Below are 19,002 nucleotides of genomic sequence, written 5' to 3'. Positions count from 1 at the left end.
TACAGTGTATTATTCAAACACCAAAAATCACCATAGGTAAAATTATTCACGGATTCTTCAATTTGTTGCAAATATTTACTTAAAAAGTAATATTTACAGCACAGTTTTAAAGAGCTGTTTAAAACATTTAACATTCAATAAAACCAAATTTGATGAACCCAGACAAATCTAAAAAGATCTTATCAGAGCATTTTAATAAAGTTTGTTAGTATTTGAAAGCACGTTACTGTTAATCATAATATGCATTCCTATATCTAGGTGCTACATACATAGCAAGAACGAAATTCCTTTCAGTAGCTAAAGTTCTTGACATTAACTCTGAAGATGAATGTCTTCTGTTTCTACTGTTAAATCCTTCTGGCAGCAATTAGCAAGTAATAAGCTGCAAAATACATTTCCAATTTACTGCTTTAGATTTTCTACAATAAACCATACTTTGGTTTGACTTACAGACCTTTCTCATGGGTCTACCACTAACAAAGATCTTTAAAACAAGAATAATGGCCTAAAAGCTACAGAACCTTGAGAAGAAAGTTCTACTTTATATAACAAGTACATAAGGTACTTCTGCACAGCTTGCACACTAACAAACCCCACAAATAAGTATAATTACATATATATGTATATATTTATACTATTATTCCACTTTCACTGAAAGTTTAAAGGTAAGCTTACAGCCTGGCAGGATGACACCTGTACAGAGGTGCATAGTTTAATTTAACTGTTTACATGCTTTGCTAGACAGGAATGTGACATCAAATCCAAAGTAGGTTTATATTAAGCCAAACTTTCTTTAGACCAATGTGTACCATCGTTGTGAGCATGCTCTTTATCTGTCAAAAGCAGATTAAAAACAGACTAGTTTGTTTAAAACCTTTTAGTTTAAAATGTGCCTTGATATCACCAACCAACCATCATTTCAAATTTGTCTACATTTTCTAACCGCATTAACTTAAAACATTACTTCACAACACAACAGTGGGGCATGGTTTCTAAAAATCATTACATACTGCTTTTAAACTGAATGATACTCCTCTAACCATTTTTCTTAGAAAATCATCCTATTGTAGGCAACACTATAAGAATGAGGCTTCCATTTTGAATAACAGCTTTCAGTAAGACATATCCCAACATCTTAAACTTTTATGCTGTTCAACTATTCTACTCCTTGTAACCTAGCATATTACAGTAACCTAGCTTGTAGACAAATGAACTCCTCCATCCTATCCAAGCTCTACCCTTGATGTCTATTCTAGCACACTGCATCAGCATTCAGGGGATTTTCAGTGGGAAAAGTCCAAGGCATTATTTATTATAATAAAGTTTTAAAAAAATATTTATAAATGGATGATTTTCAGCTTGCTTCATCCTCTTTTGTCTGGGATAGTGTCGCATCTTCACTAATATTAGTTCCTTTAGGAATGTCCTCAGTTTGCTCAGAAATTGGTCCTGTTTTTGCTGTAGAAGGTGCAACACTGCCTTTCTGAAGGATCTCAGTAGCTTCATGTTCGAGTACCTCCGATGGAGTCAAAGGCTCCAAATGAATACTGCCTTGTTCACTAATATCAGAACTAATGGATTCGGGTTCATCTTTTTTTCTCAAAAACTGCTCAAAACTAACACTTTCATCCCGAGGCAGTTTTAATTCTGTAGTGTCATCCACCTCAGTAGGTTCTGCAGTTTGAGTTAGATTATGTCCTTCTGTTTGATCATTTAGATTGGCATTCTCAGAACTCTGGCACATCTCTAGTTCAGTTTCCTCACAATCAAGTTTATTTTGCTGCTCAGCTACTACTCTAGAATCATTTGTTTTCTCTAGCTCAACACAGTCTGTCTTCTCCAAATCATATTTCTTCCCATTATCATCTTGGGATTCTTTAAATAAATTGCTCTTCACCTCAGAAGATCCTGGAATTTCTTTTCTCTTTTCATCTTCAACTTGACTTTCAGTGCTTTCATTTTTCATTTCCACTACAGATTTATTCAATTTACTAAGGATTAAAACATATAAAAAAGTGAACTTTCCATTATCACTACAGCAAAAATGTACTGAAATATAAAAATGGATTACTTTTCAAAATATCAAATTATTTAGCAATATCCAATGCCTATTTTCAATATAAGTACACTTACCTTAGACATAAGAACAAATCACTATTTATACACATTACTGTATATAGGTTCTAGACCTAGAGTATTATTTTTCAAAATAAAATACCACCAGAAATATCAAACACCAGTAAGTTACTAACATATTCATACAAGATTGGCTTAAGAAAAAAACTGTGATGACTTCATTTTTTTCAGAGATAAACAAAAAAACTCAAGCAGCCCTTTAACTGTGCCAACAATTTAATAGCACTGTTTTCTGCAAGTTTCATAGGCATTTTGCTTTGAAATTTGCAGGAGCAGTATTAATGACTTTATAATGCAGAGTCATTAACCTACTGCACAGAATCACATACTTTTACTGAATTCAGCACAATCTTATGCTACTTTTGAATGAACAAATGTTAAATCATGCTTATCCAAAAAGTAAAATAAATGACCAAATCAACTATTTTTTAAAAATTTTCTAGAATTTCAAGAAATTGGGGTTTAATTACCTTTCAACAGGCGACGAGGCTATTCTTCCTTCGTCAGATATCACGGGTCTTAAAAGCTTCTGTAAAGGATCATAACATTCTTTTTATATGTATAACAGCATTTGTTTGTGTGTATATTTATTTGGGGGGGAATATGGAAGTGGGAAGACCTGAACTCTCTCCAAATTAAAACTGTTAACAGTGATCTAATTTATAAAAAAAATAAATATCTTAATTTAATCTCTATAAAATATGCAGAATTCCAGGAATCATTACTATCATTCTGCAGTTGTTGCCTTCATTGCTAGGATGTCAGAAATGTACTAAAGTTGACAGTATGATCCAGCACTAAAACAAGAAAAAAATACCCTCTGATCCATAACACTGCTTGAAATGTTGCATTTTTAGATTTCCATATGAATTTGTAGAGAGCTGTGTATTCTAATTTAAAAAAGACAAAACTTCTTTAACAATTAAGGCTGCACGTTAATCGCGATTAAAATTTTTTGATCATGATAAATACTTGTGTGGTGCCTGGCATTTCCCTCCCTCCATTCCAGCATGGTCTAGCACAGAGTTTCTCAACACGCAGTATGCATACCCTTAGGGATACGTGAACCACTGCCCAAACCTCCTGCTCCCCTTTCCTCCATAATAGCCACCGCAGGTTTTCTCATGCCCTCCTTCTTGCCCACCGCTGCCGGGGATCCCAAGCACTCCTTCTTGCATTCCCCCCCTCCGCCAAAGTTGACCCGGAAGGCTTCCCTCCTATGTCAGATGTGACGTCAGAAGGAAGCCTTGCGGATCAGCGGGGGATCCCAGTTACCTCCTTCAGGGCCGTCCAGCTGGGCTGCTCCTTCCAGCCTTCGGCCCCACAGGGATGCGGGCAGCGGCTCTTACATGCTGTCTGTGGCTGAGCCAGAAGCCTTCTCATTGAAGTTAGAGTTGACGTCAGAGGGAAGGGTTATGGGTCAGCCAAGGGCAGTGTGTAACAGCCGCTGCCTGCGTCCCTGTGCAGGCTGAAGGCCGGAGAGCAGCCCAGCTGGATGGAGCTGGAGTGAGTGCGGCTCTGGCACAAGCAAGTAAGGTAGAGAGCGGACATGATAGTGGGACAAAGGAAGAAAGGAGAGGGGAAGGAGCATATTGGGATATGGAAGGCGCACAAACTTGGGACAAAGGCTGGAAGGCAGGGAGGGGTCATCAACTTGGGACACAAGAGAGGGAGGAAGGGGGCACTAACTTGGGACATAGGAGGGAGGGAGGGTGAGAATAGAAAGGGAAAGTAGTTGGGTGTGAGAGTGAAAGACATGGTGCACATGGGGAAAGGAAGAAAGAGGAAAATTGAACATAGAGAGAGGAGTGAGGTAGAGATGCATGGAGGAATAGAAGGATGAGATGGAGAAATGTTAGATATGGTGGTGGAAAGGGACAGATTGAAAAGGATGCAAGGGGGTGGAATGTTGGACATAGTGATGGAGGGAGAGATATGGCATGGTGCTGGAGAGGGGTGATAGAAAGAGAAATGGGTATGGGGCTGGTGGGCAGTGGAGAAAAATGCTGCACATGTTCCGGGGAATGAGAGAGGGAGAAATGTTGGATGTGGCAGTAGAGGGGGTGGGAGAGATGCACCCTGGATCCCTCACTTTCCTCACCCCCTTTGCAGCAAGGGAGGGAATGAGAGAAAGACAGATGGACAGTGAGAGAGAGAGGGAGACATGTTGCTAATAAGGGTGGAGGAGAGAGGAAGAAAAGTTAGAATCATGGAGGGACAGAGAGAGATGTTGGTTGGGGAAGGGAATGAGGTCCGGAAGAAGAGAAGCGTGCAGGATGCAGAAAGAAAGAAATATTGGATGCACAGTCAAAAGGAAGTGCAACCAGAGACTCATGAAATCACAAGACAACAAAGGTAGGAAAAACTATTTTACTTTCAGTTTAGTGATCTGAGCATGCATGAACTGAGCATGCTTGAGGACTGCAAGAGTTGGTGGCTGGAGGCACACCACTGACTTCCTCATTCCTGAGGTACTACGAGGAGGAAGGGAGCAGCTTTAGCAGTTCATGATCCTCAATGGGGCAGGGATTAGGCATCTCCATCAGCAAAGGTCTGACACCTAATGCAGGGGAGGAAATATGTAGGCCCCTTTCCACAATGGACAGCTGAGTATACCCGCACAATTAATTACAATTAAAAATTTTAATCAAAATGCAGCCCAAGTAACAATCTAAGCCAGGAATTTCAGGCTCGGACGCACTAAAAATTGTCATTAAGACCCTGAGGTTGCTGTGAGCTGATTAATTGTACAATTTTAAAACAGTGATCAATGTTCAACTGACTGCAAGCAAATTAGTTTTGGAGGTCGGCTGTAATCCAATCCCATCCCATCAGTCATTGGAAAAGTGACTTTCACACAAATGCAGAGCCAGTAGGGTAAGCCCCAACAGCTGAGTGGCAGGGGAAGCTGCGAAGCAGTCTCCTGCCACTCAGCTGTTCATTCTGATATCACGGGGGTAATACTAGTAAAAACTAGGGAAAGTCAGAAATTGCTTTAGTCAAAAATGTGAACTGACTTTGCTGTTACAATAGTAACCTATCTATGGTGTGATCAAGATTTTTTCAGGTTACTCAGAGGCATGAAACTCTACAAGGAAGGGATATACCCTCCCAAGAATGGAACAGAGTTCACTTTCCAATCATTGTAACTGTTTCAATAAAGATCACACTTCAACCTAGGATACAGATAAATAAAGAATGTATCACAATTTTTCAATGCTTCAAGGCTTTCTTTTCTTCATGAATAGTATTAAGTTAACATCACTGAAACTGGGTAAGTTATAAAATAATAACTTAACTTTATGAAGGGTTTGGGGTCCCAACGTGGCCCCGTTTCGCTTTCTTCCTCAGGAGACCCAATCATAAATTTGATAAAAGTCCTTTAAAACTCTGAATAATATTAGAATTGGTGATGTATAATTGCTTCACTGCTGGAAATTGCTCTCTCTTCACAAAGTTATTCTCAAACTGCCAGTTTTTCTCAAACTGGCAGTTTGAGAATAACTTTGTGAAGAGAGAGCAATTTCCAGCAGTGAAGCAATTATACATCACCAATTCTAATATTATTCAGAGTTTTAAAGGACTTTTATCAAATTTATGATTGGGTCTCCTGAGGAAGAAAGCGAAACGGGGCCACGTTGGGACCCCAAACCCTTCATAAAGTTAAGTTATTATTTTATAACTTACCCAGTTTCAGTGATGTTAACTTAATACTATTCATGAAGAAAAGAAAGCCATGACACATTGAAGCATTGAAAAATTGTGATACATTCTTTATTTATCTGTATCCTAGCTTGAAGTGTGATCTTTATTGAAACAGTTACAATGATTGGAAAGTGAACTCTGTTCCATTCTTGGGAGGGTATATCCCTTCCTTGTAGAGTTTCTTGCCTCTGAGTAACCTGAAAAAATCTTGATCACACCATAGATAGGTTACTATTGTACTCAGCTGTTCATGGCAGGAAGACTTTTTCAAATGACACAGATGTGTGTGTGTGTTACACACACAATACCTATCCCCATTTAAAAAAGAACAGTCATGCTGTCCCCTGACGAAGGCCTTCCCTCCTACAACAGTTGCCCCCCATGATAGCCCCCCCCAAAAAGATAGGCAGGAGGGATGCCCACTCCTTCCTGCCTTGGCCACCCAGACCCCCCCCCATAAGCTGACGATGGCCTCCCACTCCAGCAACTTAAAAAAAAAAATCTGCAAGAGAGATGCCGACTCCCTCCTGCCTTGGCCAACAGGACCAGCCCCACACCCCTAACTGCCCAAAACCTGGACCCAACACACACACGCTGACATCAAGGCCCCCCCTTCCACCAAGTTCCCAAGAGAAGGATGGATTTCTACAACAAGGTACTGGGGGTGAAGTTTGGGGGGCTGTACTTGAGCTGGGGGGAGGGGTTCTGACCTGACTCCCCCCAGCCCACCAGGGCCTTCTCTTGGGGACTTGGTGGTGTGTTGGGAGGGGTCAGTAGATGGGGGGGCCTTGGTGTCAGGGAGGGAGTGTGAGGGTATGCGGGAGAGGGCTCCAGGTTATGGGCAGTCAGGGTGTGGGGATGGTCTGAGAGGCCAAGGCAGGAGGGAGTGGGCATCCATCCGGCTGACTTTTCTTTTTCTTAAAGTTGGTAAGAGGGACCATCGTTGAGGGGGTGGGGGGGTGGTGGTCAAGGGCATGTTTATTTGTTTTATTTATAACCCACTTTTCCCAAAGCGGCTCACAAGTATAAACATACATAGTAAAAGTACATAAAATACATATAAAAACAGTCACACAAATAAGCAATCAGTGCTTATACCTAAACAGCTGCCTTAATGCCCAAATTTCATATTATAAAATAAGTGTCTCTTCAATAATTTCTTAAACCCATCGAGATTACATTGCTTTCTGATATACAAAGGTAGGAGATTCCATTTCTGGGGTCCCCTAAAGAGAACATAGTAACACGTGAGGAATCCAATCTCAGGTCCCTTACAGATGGTACAAATTGCCATGATGGACAGAGTGCAATTTTGACAGAGGGACATAAGCATGAATAACATCCACCAAACTTGCAGGGGTTTGCGTGTCTGAGGCTGATGATCTTCATGGGGGGAGGAGGGGTTGGGAGCATTTGGGGGGAGGTCGAGTGGCCACGATCTTCATGGGGGGGGGGTACAGGTGGCCGCAATCTTCATGGTGGGGGGTCCAGGTTTCCAAGGCAGGAGGGAGTAAGCATCCCTTCTTTCTTTTTTTTTTTTTTTGGGGGGGGAGGGGTAATATGGCAGACCTGTCGATAACACAGTTACTGATAGATCTAGACCTGTCATTTTGGGGGGGTCATTAAAAGTAATTGCTATATTTTGTGCATCATGAAGCAATGTTAGGGCATTAATCGGTGGGCTGATTTTAATATTAGTGACCTCATTTTAATACTAATGAGTTTGTTTACATAGAGTAGGAGGCTGCAATGGATGCATAGAAAAGCACACGGTGAGCCAATGTGTACATTGGTCAGTTAAATTAGGTCGAGCCTAAACTGGTTCACCCGGTTTAGTGACTATTGTTAGATTCACGGTGACTTTAGTGTATCCGGTCCTCAATACAGTAACACAGAGGAAGATATTTAGGAAGCGGGTAGAACAAACTCCATGAAGACACTTTGCACACCTCAGTCAAGAATAATCATACGAGGGGTGTTAAATAATTTATCTACCTGAGTATGAAAGAAAGTAGCAAGCATGTTGAAAGAAGTCTGTGCATTTGTGACATGTCTCAAAGTTACTCATGCACAGTTGTGGCTCAGTGCAAGTTTAACATTCCAAGAGACAGGATGTCAGGAGAGTCCTTGTACAAATCAAGTAAGAAATTGCTAGATTTGAAGCACCTTTCATTGATAAAATTTCTCACAAAAGAAGGGAAAAAGACAATGGAGATCCATGAAAACATGACTGCAGTTTATGGTGAGTCTGCCCCATCATAATATCAAGTAAAATTTTGGAACAAGCAGTTTAAGTGGGGCAGTGTCCCATACAAGGTGACCCTCACATTTGACGGTCTATGGAAGCAACTTCCACAGAAATGTGCAAGAAAGTCTAGGATTTAATTTTGTCAGAGAGATGAATTAGTTTCCTGAATAGCTGAAGAAATGGGCATCTCGGCAGGTACAGTTTGGGAAATAATTTATGAAACGTTGGGCATGTCCAAGGTTAGTGCAAAATGGGTTCCAAGAATGCCGACACCATGTCAGATGGCCATGAGGCTCCAGTGCTGTCAGGAGAATCTGGAGATTCTCTGTGAAGACCAAATGAATTTTTTTAATCGTTTGGTGACTGGAGATGAGACTTAGGTCTATCACAGAGATTCTGAGTCCAAAATGGATTCAATGCAGTGGAAGTATAAGTCATCCCCCACCCCCAAAAAAGTTCAAGACAGAAAACTCTGCAGGCAAAGTCATGGCAACTGTCTTCTGGGATGATTAAGGTCTTTTGCTTCTGGAGTTCATGCCACACAAGCAACAATAACTAGGGAGGAGTTATGCCAACACAGTGATCACTTTGCAAGAATCAATCAAGGAGAAAAGATGAGGAAAACTTACAGCAGGCATGCTGCTTCTTCACAACAATGCGCCAGTGCACATGTCACGACAATCACAATCTGTCATTTGAGAATGTGGGTTTCAGCAGCTGAACCATCCACCCTGCAGTCTTGACTAAGCTCCCTCAGATTATTTCCTGTTCCAAGTTTTGAAGAAATCTCTCCATGGACAGCAGTTTTCAAGTGATGAAGATGTCAAGGAAGCTGTGATGTCCTCTTTTTAAAGGGGTTAAAGTCATTACAATAAAAATGGATGAAGTGTATAGCGCTATCAGAGGACTAAATTGAAAAATAAAACAAAAATTTTTGAAAACTTTTCCTACTGGAGGTAGATAAATTATTGAACGCCCCTTGTAGGTTAGCTATCAATGCCAAATGACTATTCAAAATGACCTTTCTTTCAGAACTCAAGCCTGCAAATAACCAAGAAGCCACAACTTACCTAACGGTAAAACAAAAAACAAAACCACAAAATCAGACACTACACGGGCCGTGTTTCGGCAGTATTGTGCCTTCCTCAGGGGTCCCTTTGAACATAGCTAAAAAACCAGCAGCATCACAGAAACACCAGCTCGCTCTCTCTCCTTAAAGTGTTGCTTCAATGGGTCCTAACGCTAGCAGCAATTCATACAGAGACTTCCGGGTCAGTGGTAGATAGCATGTGTGAATCGCTGCTAGCGCTAGGACCTGTTGCCTTCCAGTATCACCTTTATGCTGATGACTCCCAGATCTACCTCTCTACACCTGAAATTTCACCTAAAATCCAAGAAAAGTATTTGCTTGTTTGGCTGACATTGCTGTCATCTGAAACTAAATACTGTATGTCCAAGACTGAGCTGCTCCTTTTTCCTCCTAAAACCTCTGCTCCTTCTCCTTCTTTCTCCATCTCTGTAAAAGATATTGTCATTGTTCCAGTCTCCTCTGCTCGCAACCTTGGAGTGGTCTTCTTGTACAATCTCTCTGGAGGCTGAACTGGTGGCCATCTTGGATTTTCTTTAAAGTCTTTAAAACTATATTTATTGGACTTAGAAGCTTCGTTTTTGCTCCAATCTTCACAGATCTTCACCTCAGGACAGGATGGCATGGATTCATGCCGTAAATACAGCGGATGGCTTGTGGTTTCTCAGCCGTGTATTCTGTGCACCGTGGCCCGCAAGGGGTGTAAACAGAGTGTGGATTCTGTACTATCCTCCTCCAGAGAGGAGGCCCTGATTTCCTCCGTGTCCGTCAGACGCGATTCCAGTGTCTGGGACACCGAAATTGGGCGAGGTTGGCATTTTCGCAAAACGCAAGCGCAGGTCCAGGGAAAGACTCATCAGTCTTTAAACCATTTCAAATCTGAGTCCCGCTGATTGGCTCTGGCTGCCGAGAACTACTTTCCGCTGGAATTTGTGGGTATCAGTCTTTCATGAGAAAGCGGGCTATGCCTGTGTCTCCCTATCAGATTACAGTGTGGCAGTCTGTGCAGCCTTTGGATTCCAGCATCTCCATCTGATCCCTTGCTGGTACTCCTGAAAGTCAGTGGCAATTTCCTGTGTCACTTTCTATGCCGTTGCTGTCGCATGGCACTTCGGTGGGCCTGCTGACATGGCTAGCCTAGTGGATCTCAGAGATTCCCAGAATGCTGATTCTCACGATGTGGGAGAGGATCAGATGGTGCGCAATCTAAGTCCAGTTGCCTTCCTGATCTTATCTCTGAATACCTGCAGACATTGGTCTTGACTCAGACTCTGCAGTTCAGGTGGAGTGTTCTATCATGTGTTCTATACACCCGCTTTCCGCTGCATTTCCAGCTCACACGGACTCAGCAGAAATTCTCTTGGAGTTTGGGGGGCCCTGGAAAATCCCCTGAAGTGCGCTAGGGCCAAGGTTGCATTGTATCCCATGGTTTTGGAATTTTCCAAGCGCCTAGACCCGCCGAGGTGGATTGGGCGGTGGCTCAGGTCACTGAACGTACCTCCTTGCCCTCGGCTGAAGAGGTTGTCCAGGTTGTCCTGAAGGATGTCCAGGACCGAAGACTAGATTTTGTTATGAAGCATCTTTTGATTCCCCTGAGACGGGAGTGTGAGCTGCAGCGGTCACTTCCTTTGTGACTCAAGCATGTCATACTAAACTTTGTCAGGTTCCTGAGGAGGTTGTCCTTCGCAATCTCGGCTTCCTGGGTTCTGGAGTGAATTATTTGGCGGCCGCACTCTGTGATATTTTGACAGTGTTTTCTAAGCTGGGTGCTTATTCAGGAAAATGTTATGGATTCATTAGTGGCCGGGTGATTCTTCATCCAAGTCTGTGCTGAGCGACTTACCATTCAATAGTTTGTCATTATTTGGCCAGGATTTGGATGACCTGATGGCAAGTGTGCAGGACTGTAAGCCTCAGGCACTTCCTGGCTCTAGACCTCGACCATCCAGGGGGTTGGAACGGCCGTTTTTTGGCCGTTCTGGTGAACCTCAGTACACCAGACCCCCCTATGTCAGGGCGGTGTTTCAAAGCATCCTATAGACCTCGCTTTGGAGGTGCAGCGCACCACCAGCCTTCCACCTCTCGATCTTCTGTCCCTTCTAAGAGAACCTTACGATGCCAAGGCTCTGGCGAGGCCCCCACAAATTGGGGGGACAGCTTTCGGCCTTCCTTTCAGAATGGCTAAAGCTACCCTAGAGGGTGGTTCCTAGAGATTTTAAAGGATGGTCTTCGACTGCAGTTCTTCCGGATGCTGCGGGACTTCGTCCGGTCCTCTCCCAAGGGGAATCCGGACAGGGCCGGCAAGCTGCGTGTTATGGTGCGCCGGTTAATGGATTTGGTGGCCATGGAGTCCGCCCCATGGGATGCCTTGGGCCCGGGAGATACTTGATTTTCTTCATCATGCCACAGAAGGACTCTGCTTGCAGACCGATTCTGGACCTGTCAGCAGTGCACGCATTCTGGCGAGTTCCGCGTTATGGACAGACCCGGGGCATGCTGTCATAGCAGCAGTGGCTCCTGTGGAGTCTTTGGCTTCCTTGGATCTCACGGAAGCCAATCTCCACTTCCCGATATTCCCAGATCGAAGGTTCCTGAGCTTTCATGTTCTCGGGAGGTATTTCCAGTTTGCGGCGCGCCCTTTTGGTTTGGCATCGGCGACCAGAATCCTTACCACGATCTTGGTGGTGGTGGCTGCCCATCTGTGATCTCTGGGTGTCCTAGTGCATCCGTACCGCGAAGACTAGCTGATCAGAGCTCCTTCATGGAAGCAGGGTCTCTTGGCAGTTAGCCAAGTGGTGTCGTTGCTGGAACATCTCAGATGAGTGATCACTCTGAAGGAGAGTCGCCTTGTGCCTACCCAGGACTTGGAGTACCTGGGGTTCCGGGTCAACACAAGTTTGAACTGGGTGTTTCTTCCAGGATCCAGAAGACTGAAACTCAGGAATGCGATTCGGGATATGTTAGCGGTCCCAGTACCGTTGGCCTGGCAGTGCCTGCAGGTGTTGGGTCTCATGGTGGTACTCCCGTGGGCAAGAGCTCGCTTGCGTCCTCTTCAGTTTTTACTTTTGGAGCGGTGGAATCCCCAGAGAGATGCGCTGGGGGTGAAGCTGCCTTGGTTGGCAGCGGCTCGCAGTAGTATGATGTGGTGGTTGAGCCCAGTCACTCTGTCCACTGGGCTCCCTCTGCAGGTCTTGGATTGGGTGACCCTGTCTACGGACGCGAGTCTCTCAGGTTGGGTAACGGTTGGCATGTCCGACCTGGCCCAGGGCTGCTGGACACCGAAAAATGGTCGATCAATCGGCTGGTGCTTGAGGACATAGTGCGCCGCTGGGGTTGTCCCACCTTTGATTTGATGGTGTCATCGGTGACCAGGAAAGCAATCAGATACTTCAGCCACCGACGAGAGGTCGGCAGCGGATTTGATACTCTAGTTCAACCTTCGCCCACAGTGGAATTTCTGTACGTCTTTCCTCCATGACTGATAGGGCTTATTTTGTGCCGGGTGTCCTCGCACAAGGATATGGTGCTCCTTGTGACTACGGACTAGCCCAGAAGACCTTGGTAGGCAGACCTGGTGAGGTTGAGCTCTGGGTGCGGTCTGCGTCTTCCTTGGCATTGGCGGTTGCTCACACAGGGACCGTTTGCACTTCAAGATCTGAACCGCTTTGGTCTTACGGCCAGGGGTTGTTCCTCTGTGGTTATCGCCACGCTCCTCAGAGCAAGCAGAAATCGATGCTATCGGTCTACGTGATAGCCTGGAGGTATTTTCAGGCTTGGTGGGCGGGGCTTCAGGTGGACCCTTTGATACCATCGGTGGCTCATGTTCTGGACTTCCAGCAGGATGGCCTCAGGAAGGATCTGGCGGTCTCTTCTCTGCGTGTTCAGCTTGTGGGACTCTCCTGTTTGGGTCCCTCTTCATTCAGGGGTTCTCTGGCTTCTCTCCTGGATGTTGTCCGGTTCTTGCGGGGGTCCAGTAGGCTGCAGCCTCCCTTACGACTGCCTTGGCCGTTGTGGAGCCTGAATTTGGTCCTACGCTCCCTGACTCGTCCGCACTCTGAACCCCTGGATGATATCTCTCTGAAAGATCTTACTTTAAGACCTTCTTTCTGGTGGTGGTCACACTGTCACGGTGAGTGTCAGAGCTTCAGGCTTTGTCATGCAGAGATACTTTTCTTCGCATCACAGTCTGTGATGATTTTTGAGGACTGTGCCTTCTTTGCTTCTGAAAGTGGTTTACTCTTTCCATGTCACCCAGGAAGTTAGTTTGCAAGCCTTTGTTCCTTTGGGTTCCATGTCTCAGGACCGTGTTTTGCAGTATCTGGATGTACGGCATCTCATTTTGAGATACCTAGAGGCCACTAATGACTTCTGTTGGTCGGACCATCTGTTTGTCTTGATGGGCCCCGTGCATCGGTGTCGGCCTGCTTCCAGGACTACCTTTTCGCATTGGATCTGTGCGGCCATTTCCGCGGCGGGGAAGAAGCCTCCATTTGGGGTGAAGGCTCACTCTACTAGAGGAATGGCTTCCTCGTGGTCTGAATCTCATATATTCTCACCTGAGATTTGTCGGGCAGCCACGTAGGCTTCCCTTCATACCTTTTCCAGGTTTTACAGGCTTGATGTGGCGGCTAAGGGTGATACAGCCTTTGGCGCTTCTGTTCTTGCGGTGGGCTCATCGGGCCCCCCCTGAGTTTTGGGAATGTTCCGCCAGTTCAGCCTCCAGAGAGGCCCTTTTGTATTTACCCTTAATGTTTCTCTCATTTACTATAACTATTGTATTTCTCCCCTTTTTCCTTCATGTGTCTTTTGTTCGTTCGTCCTTAATCAACCTAGTATGTGTAATAGTTCGTCTTATAGATTTTTATGAAAGTATGTTTTATTGTAATTTATGTTTGTTGAAATGTTATTTTATTTAATGCTCTGTACAACGCTTTGCAGAATCGATAAAGCGTTTCATCAAAAAACTAATTAAACATTAAACATTACAAGAATGAAAGATTAGGTTTACTACCTCTTCTAATCTTCCTTCTTGTAGATCTTCTCTGGAGGCTGAACTCCTGCCCATCTGTTTTGTCCGAATTGCAGGTCCCCTCTTCAGTAACTGGTAAGCTGGATTCTGTCTTTGACTAGCCTAAGAATTTCATGCGTATTCCCCTTTGTAAGGTTTAAGGGTTGGTGGGGGTTCCCTGGGGGGTGCCCCTTCTGATCTTCAGGATGTGCCCACATTCCAGGATTTTCCTGGGTTTTGCAGTTTATAATGTTTACATTATGTGTTTGATTCCAGTTGGCCATTTTAGGCCGTAGTTTTTAGTATAATATGATATTGAATAGAATTGACTGGTAGCGGGAGTTCCCGCGCCTTTTCTTCTGTTTCCTATTGTCATAGGTCTCCGTGGCTTTTCTACATAAGTGAGCATGTCAGGAAGCTCCTGGGCAGGTAGCCCAAAGGGGAGGGATCATCTTTTAGTTGCCCTGCAGCTGAAGCTATCAGATATACAAGATCCCGCCAGTTCAGCCTTAAGAGAAGATCTATAAGAAGGAAGATTAGCAGAGGTAAGAAATCTAATCTTTCATTCAACTCTGACCTCTCATTTTCTACATATATCCAACAAGCTGCTAAGACCTGTCACTTCTATCTCTTCAATATCACCAAAATTCACCCCTTCCTCTCTGAGAACACTACCCGGACCCTTGTTCAAGCTCTCATAACCTCACGCTTAGATTACTGCAATCTACTCCTAACTAGTATCCCTCAGTGTCACCTCTCCCCTTGCCATCTGTGCAAAACTCTGCTGCGTGACTCATCTTCTACCAACCTCGCTACACTCATGTCACCCCCTCCTTAAGTTACTTCACTGGCTCCCTTTCTGCCATCACATACAGTTCAAGATCTTATTGCTGACCTACAAGTGTGCTCATTCTGCTGCCCCTCATTACCTCTCCTCGTTTCTCTCTCCTTATATACCTCCTAGAGAACTCTGTTCCTCAGATAAGTCACTCTTAGCGTTATCCTTCTCCTCTACTGCCAATTCCAGACTTCATTTCTTTCATCTACCTGCCCCCTATGCCTGTAATAAATTACCCGACTACAATTACAAGTATTGCATGCAATGGCCAATTAGGCTACTCCCTAAGGAAATCTCTGACTGGCTCAGGCACCTCAGGCCACTCCCAAGGGAGGAGCCTGAGGCGCCTGAGCCATCAGGGCCTTAGGCCCCTCCCGTGCATCACATGATGCACCGGGGTGGGGCCTAAGGCCCACAGTTCATCCGTCGCTGGAGTCCGGAGGAGCAGGAAGGACTGAGCACCCCTCCTGCACCCAACTTAAGGTACGGGGAGGGGGCATAAGAACATAAGAAGGCAGGGGGTCGGTGGCTGCTATCCAGTGGCAGGAAGGCGTTGGCATCTCTCCTGCTGTTTGTTTTGGGAGGAGGGAAAAAGAAGGGCAGATAGCAGGAGGGAGTGGGAATCCCTCCTGACATTCTGTTTGCAGCGGTGGTGGCGATGAGCATCGGCATGCGGGCATTTTGGTTTGGTGGGGAGGGGCACTTTGTTGGGGGGGGGAATCATTTGCGTACAAAAAAGATAGTGAATCAATCGCTGTTTCAAAATCGGCCAGAGAATCAGCCAACAGTGATTGAATCACTATCTTTAGTGAATCTGGGCCTATATCAACTGCTCACCTTTATCCACATGCTTATTCACACCTTCAAAGAAGTCAAGCAAATTGCTGAAGTGACACCTTCCTTGGCTGAACCCATGCTGACTCTGTCCCATTAAACCTTGTTTTTCTACATGTTTCATAAATTTATATATTTTTTTTATAATAGTTTATACTATTTTGCCTGACACAGAAGTCAGGCTTACTGGTCTGTAATTTCCCGGATCTCCCCTGGAACCTTTCTAGAATTTTTATTGGCACATACATCCAAATAGCAAATGCTTTAAGTAACAACATGAACAGAGAATATCTTCCTATTTACCAAGATACCCAGATATCCCTTTCAAGGTAACAATTTTAAAAGTAAGAAACATTCAAACTCCCAGTTTTCAATGTAATAATCCCCTTCCCCAGCCTAAAGAAGGTACAGCATAAACTAAGCATCTTTTAATTTTTAAAAACCCCTATTTTATTGGATATACTAACCAATTCAAAGAAGACTCTAATCAACCAAGTTCAAATAAGCTTGTAGTTATCCCCAGCAGGCTTTAAATTTATCTTCGGTATGAGCTTGTAGCACTGTAACTGTAATTTCTTTTGCTACTCCACCAAAGAGGGAATAGTGAATGATTTCCTATGTAGTGCTATGATACTTCTAGCTGCCATATAACATTTGGCAACCATCTATGAGATGTAAAATTCATACAGGACAGACCTATTAATATTAAAGTTAAATCCGGTGAGGTAGATGGCATGTCAGGTTCTAACATCTGAATAACCTTTATGACTTGGACCCAATATACCTATCAAAGAACATGACTACCACATATGAAGATAAGTTCCAAGCTCCCCACATCCCTACCAATACTGAGCAGACAGCTGGCTCTAATGTGCCAGTCTAATAGGGGTCTAAATAAATAAAACCATCTAAATAAAACTTTATAATTCCCTTCTCATAACTCAGCAGATACGAGTATTAGATTTTGTGACAGCAATTATTATAGCTTTCTACTGGGCCTCATCAAAAGACTGCTGTAGACCAGTCTCCCACTAAAACATATACTTAAATTTCTTAAAATTATTGTTCTGCACTATTCAATATAGCCCAGAAATAAGATCTCTCCATTTGGCTTAGTATGTTCACCGAGATTTCTTTCAGTTCTTCCACATCTTCATCATAAACATAAACATAAAAAAACAAGAGGGCATTCGGAAAAGTTGAAAGGGGACAGATTCAAAACGAATGCTAGGAAGTTCTTCTTTACCCAACGTGTGGTGGACACCTGGAATGCGCTTCCAGAGGACGTTATAGGGCAGCGAACGGTACTGGGGTTTAAGAAAGGATTGGACAATTTCCTGCTGGAAAAGGGGATAGAGGGGTATAGATAAAAGATTACTGCACAGGTCCTGGACCTAATGGGCCGCCGCGTGAGCGGACTGCTGGGCGCGATGGACCTCAGGTCTGACCCAGCGGAGGCATTTCTTATGTTCTTATGTCTTGTCTAGAGGAAACAATATTAAATTTTTGAATTTCAATCATTGACCCCAATTGGGCCATAACAAATGTATAGAATAGTCCAGTGTTCTGTGAATTTTAACTGTCTGGATGTTGTTTGATAGCTTCTGATGTCATATCATTAATACGTATGAATCGTTTCTAGGAATGGAGAGAGAATACCACGCCATAGAAGCTTTACATGTGGAAAAGTAGAGGGCCATTTTTGAAATGATATCCAAATCGGAGTTTGGATATTTTGTGAAAGATGCACAAAAATCCAGTACCCAACATACCCATTTTCAAAAATGCAAAAAATCTTTCTTGGTTTTCCAAACATAAGAACTGCCATCTTCGGATCAGACCTTCGGTCCATCAAGTCCGGCGATCCGCACACTCGGAGGCCCAGCTAGGTGTACACCTGGCGTAATTTTAGTCACCCATATCCCTCTATGCCTCTCTTAAGGAAATGCTCATATCCTGTCGTCAATGTATTTTTTTATATATATATGCAATCTTTAGTTACCTTTCTAGGGCGTCAGACATGCCATTTTTATTCGCCTCAATTCTGGCGACATAAAGAGTGTTTATGGCTATGACTCTGGCTGTGGCCTCTTCATTCGCCCATTAACATCAATTGTTGTAGTTTTTTATATTTTTTTCTTTTCAATTTTATAATAAAGTGCAGTTGCTTATATTCTTAAATATTGAAGTGAAAATAACTTATCTTAAAAAGACGTTTTTTCTTTAGTACATTCGAACCAGGGACCTGTCAAATCGACATGTTTCGCCTCCTCGGTTCTCTTAAGGAAATGTGCATCTAATTTGCTTTTAAATCCTAGAACGGTGGATTCCGCAATAACTTCATCTGGGAGAGCATTCCAGGTGTCCACCACTCTCTGCGTGAAGCAGAACTTACTGATATTTGTCCTGGACTTGTCCCCCCTCAGCTTCAGTCCATGTCCTCTTGTTTGTGCCACATTGGATATTGTAAATAACTTTTTTTCCTGCTCTATTTTGTCGATTCCTTTCAATATTTTGAAAGTCTCGATCATATCCCCTCGCAGTCTCCTCTTCCCAAGGGAGAACAATCCCAGTCTCCTAAGTCGTTCCTCGTATTCCAAGTTCTCCATACCTTTTACTAGCTTCGTTGCTCGTCTCTGCACCCTCTCCAGCAGTTTTATATCCTTCTTTAGGTTGGGAGACCAATGTCGGACACAGTATTCCAAGTGTGGTCTGATCATTGGTCTATAAAGTGGCATTATAACCCTCTCCGATCTACTCATGATTCCCTTCTTTATCATAGCTAACATTTTATTTGCTTTCTTTGCCGCTGCTGCGCATTGTGCCGACGGCTTCAGGGTCCTATCTATCAGTTCACCCAGGTCCTTTTCTTGTTCGCTCTTACCCAGAGTTGCACCTGACATTCTATACTCATGTTCCTTGTTCTTTCTGCCTAAATGCATTACTTTGCACTTTTGAACATTAAATTTCATTTGCCATTTCTCTGCCCATTTCTCTAACTGACACAAATCACTCTGGAGTTCCTTGCTATCCTTCTGCGATCTGATTTCCCGGCATAGCTTTGTGTCGTCGGCAAACTTGACGATCTCACTGGATGTTCCTTCTTCTAGGTCATTGATGAAAATATTAAATAAGATGTGCCCAAG

The 19,002-nt window shown here is 43.8% G+C and overlaps 1 protein-coding gene across 7 annotated transcripts in view; it reads right to left on the bottom strand.

Annotated features, from left to right (window-relative positions):
• Nucleotides 1-930: 930 nt before the first annotated feature.
• The window catches only part of ZNF280D (zinc finger protein 280D), a 235,533-nt gene continuing 217,461 nt past the window's right edge, over nucleotides 931-19,002 (bottom strand). For all 7 annotated transcript variants that reach the window (XM_033920137.1, XM_033920139.1, XM_033920140.1 and 4 more), the window contains 2 exons: nucleotides 2,607-2,665; nucleotides 931-1,991 (listed from right to left, as the gene is read on the bottom strand). In XM_033920137.1, the coding sequence (XP_033776028.1) occupies nucleotides 1,355-1,991; nucleotides 2,607-2,665 (696 nt within the window). In that variant the 3' untranslated portion in view covers nucleotides 931-1,354. The remainder of the gene's footprint in view (nucleotides 1,992-2,606; nucleotides 2,666-19,002) is intronic.

Source organism: Geotrypetes seraphini, chromosome 14 (genome assembly GCF_902459505.1).
Source record: "Geotrypetes seraphini chromosome 14, aGeoSer1.1, whole genome shotgun sequence".
Taxonomy (NCBI): Eukaryota; Metazoa; Chordata; class Amphibia; order Gymnophiona; family Dermophiidae; genus Geotrypetes; species Geotrypetes seraphini.
This window is presented reverse-complemented; position numbering and strand designations above follow the sequence as displayed.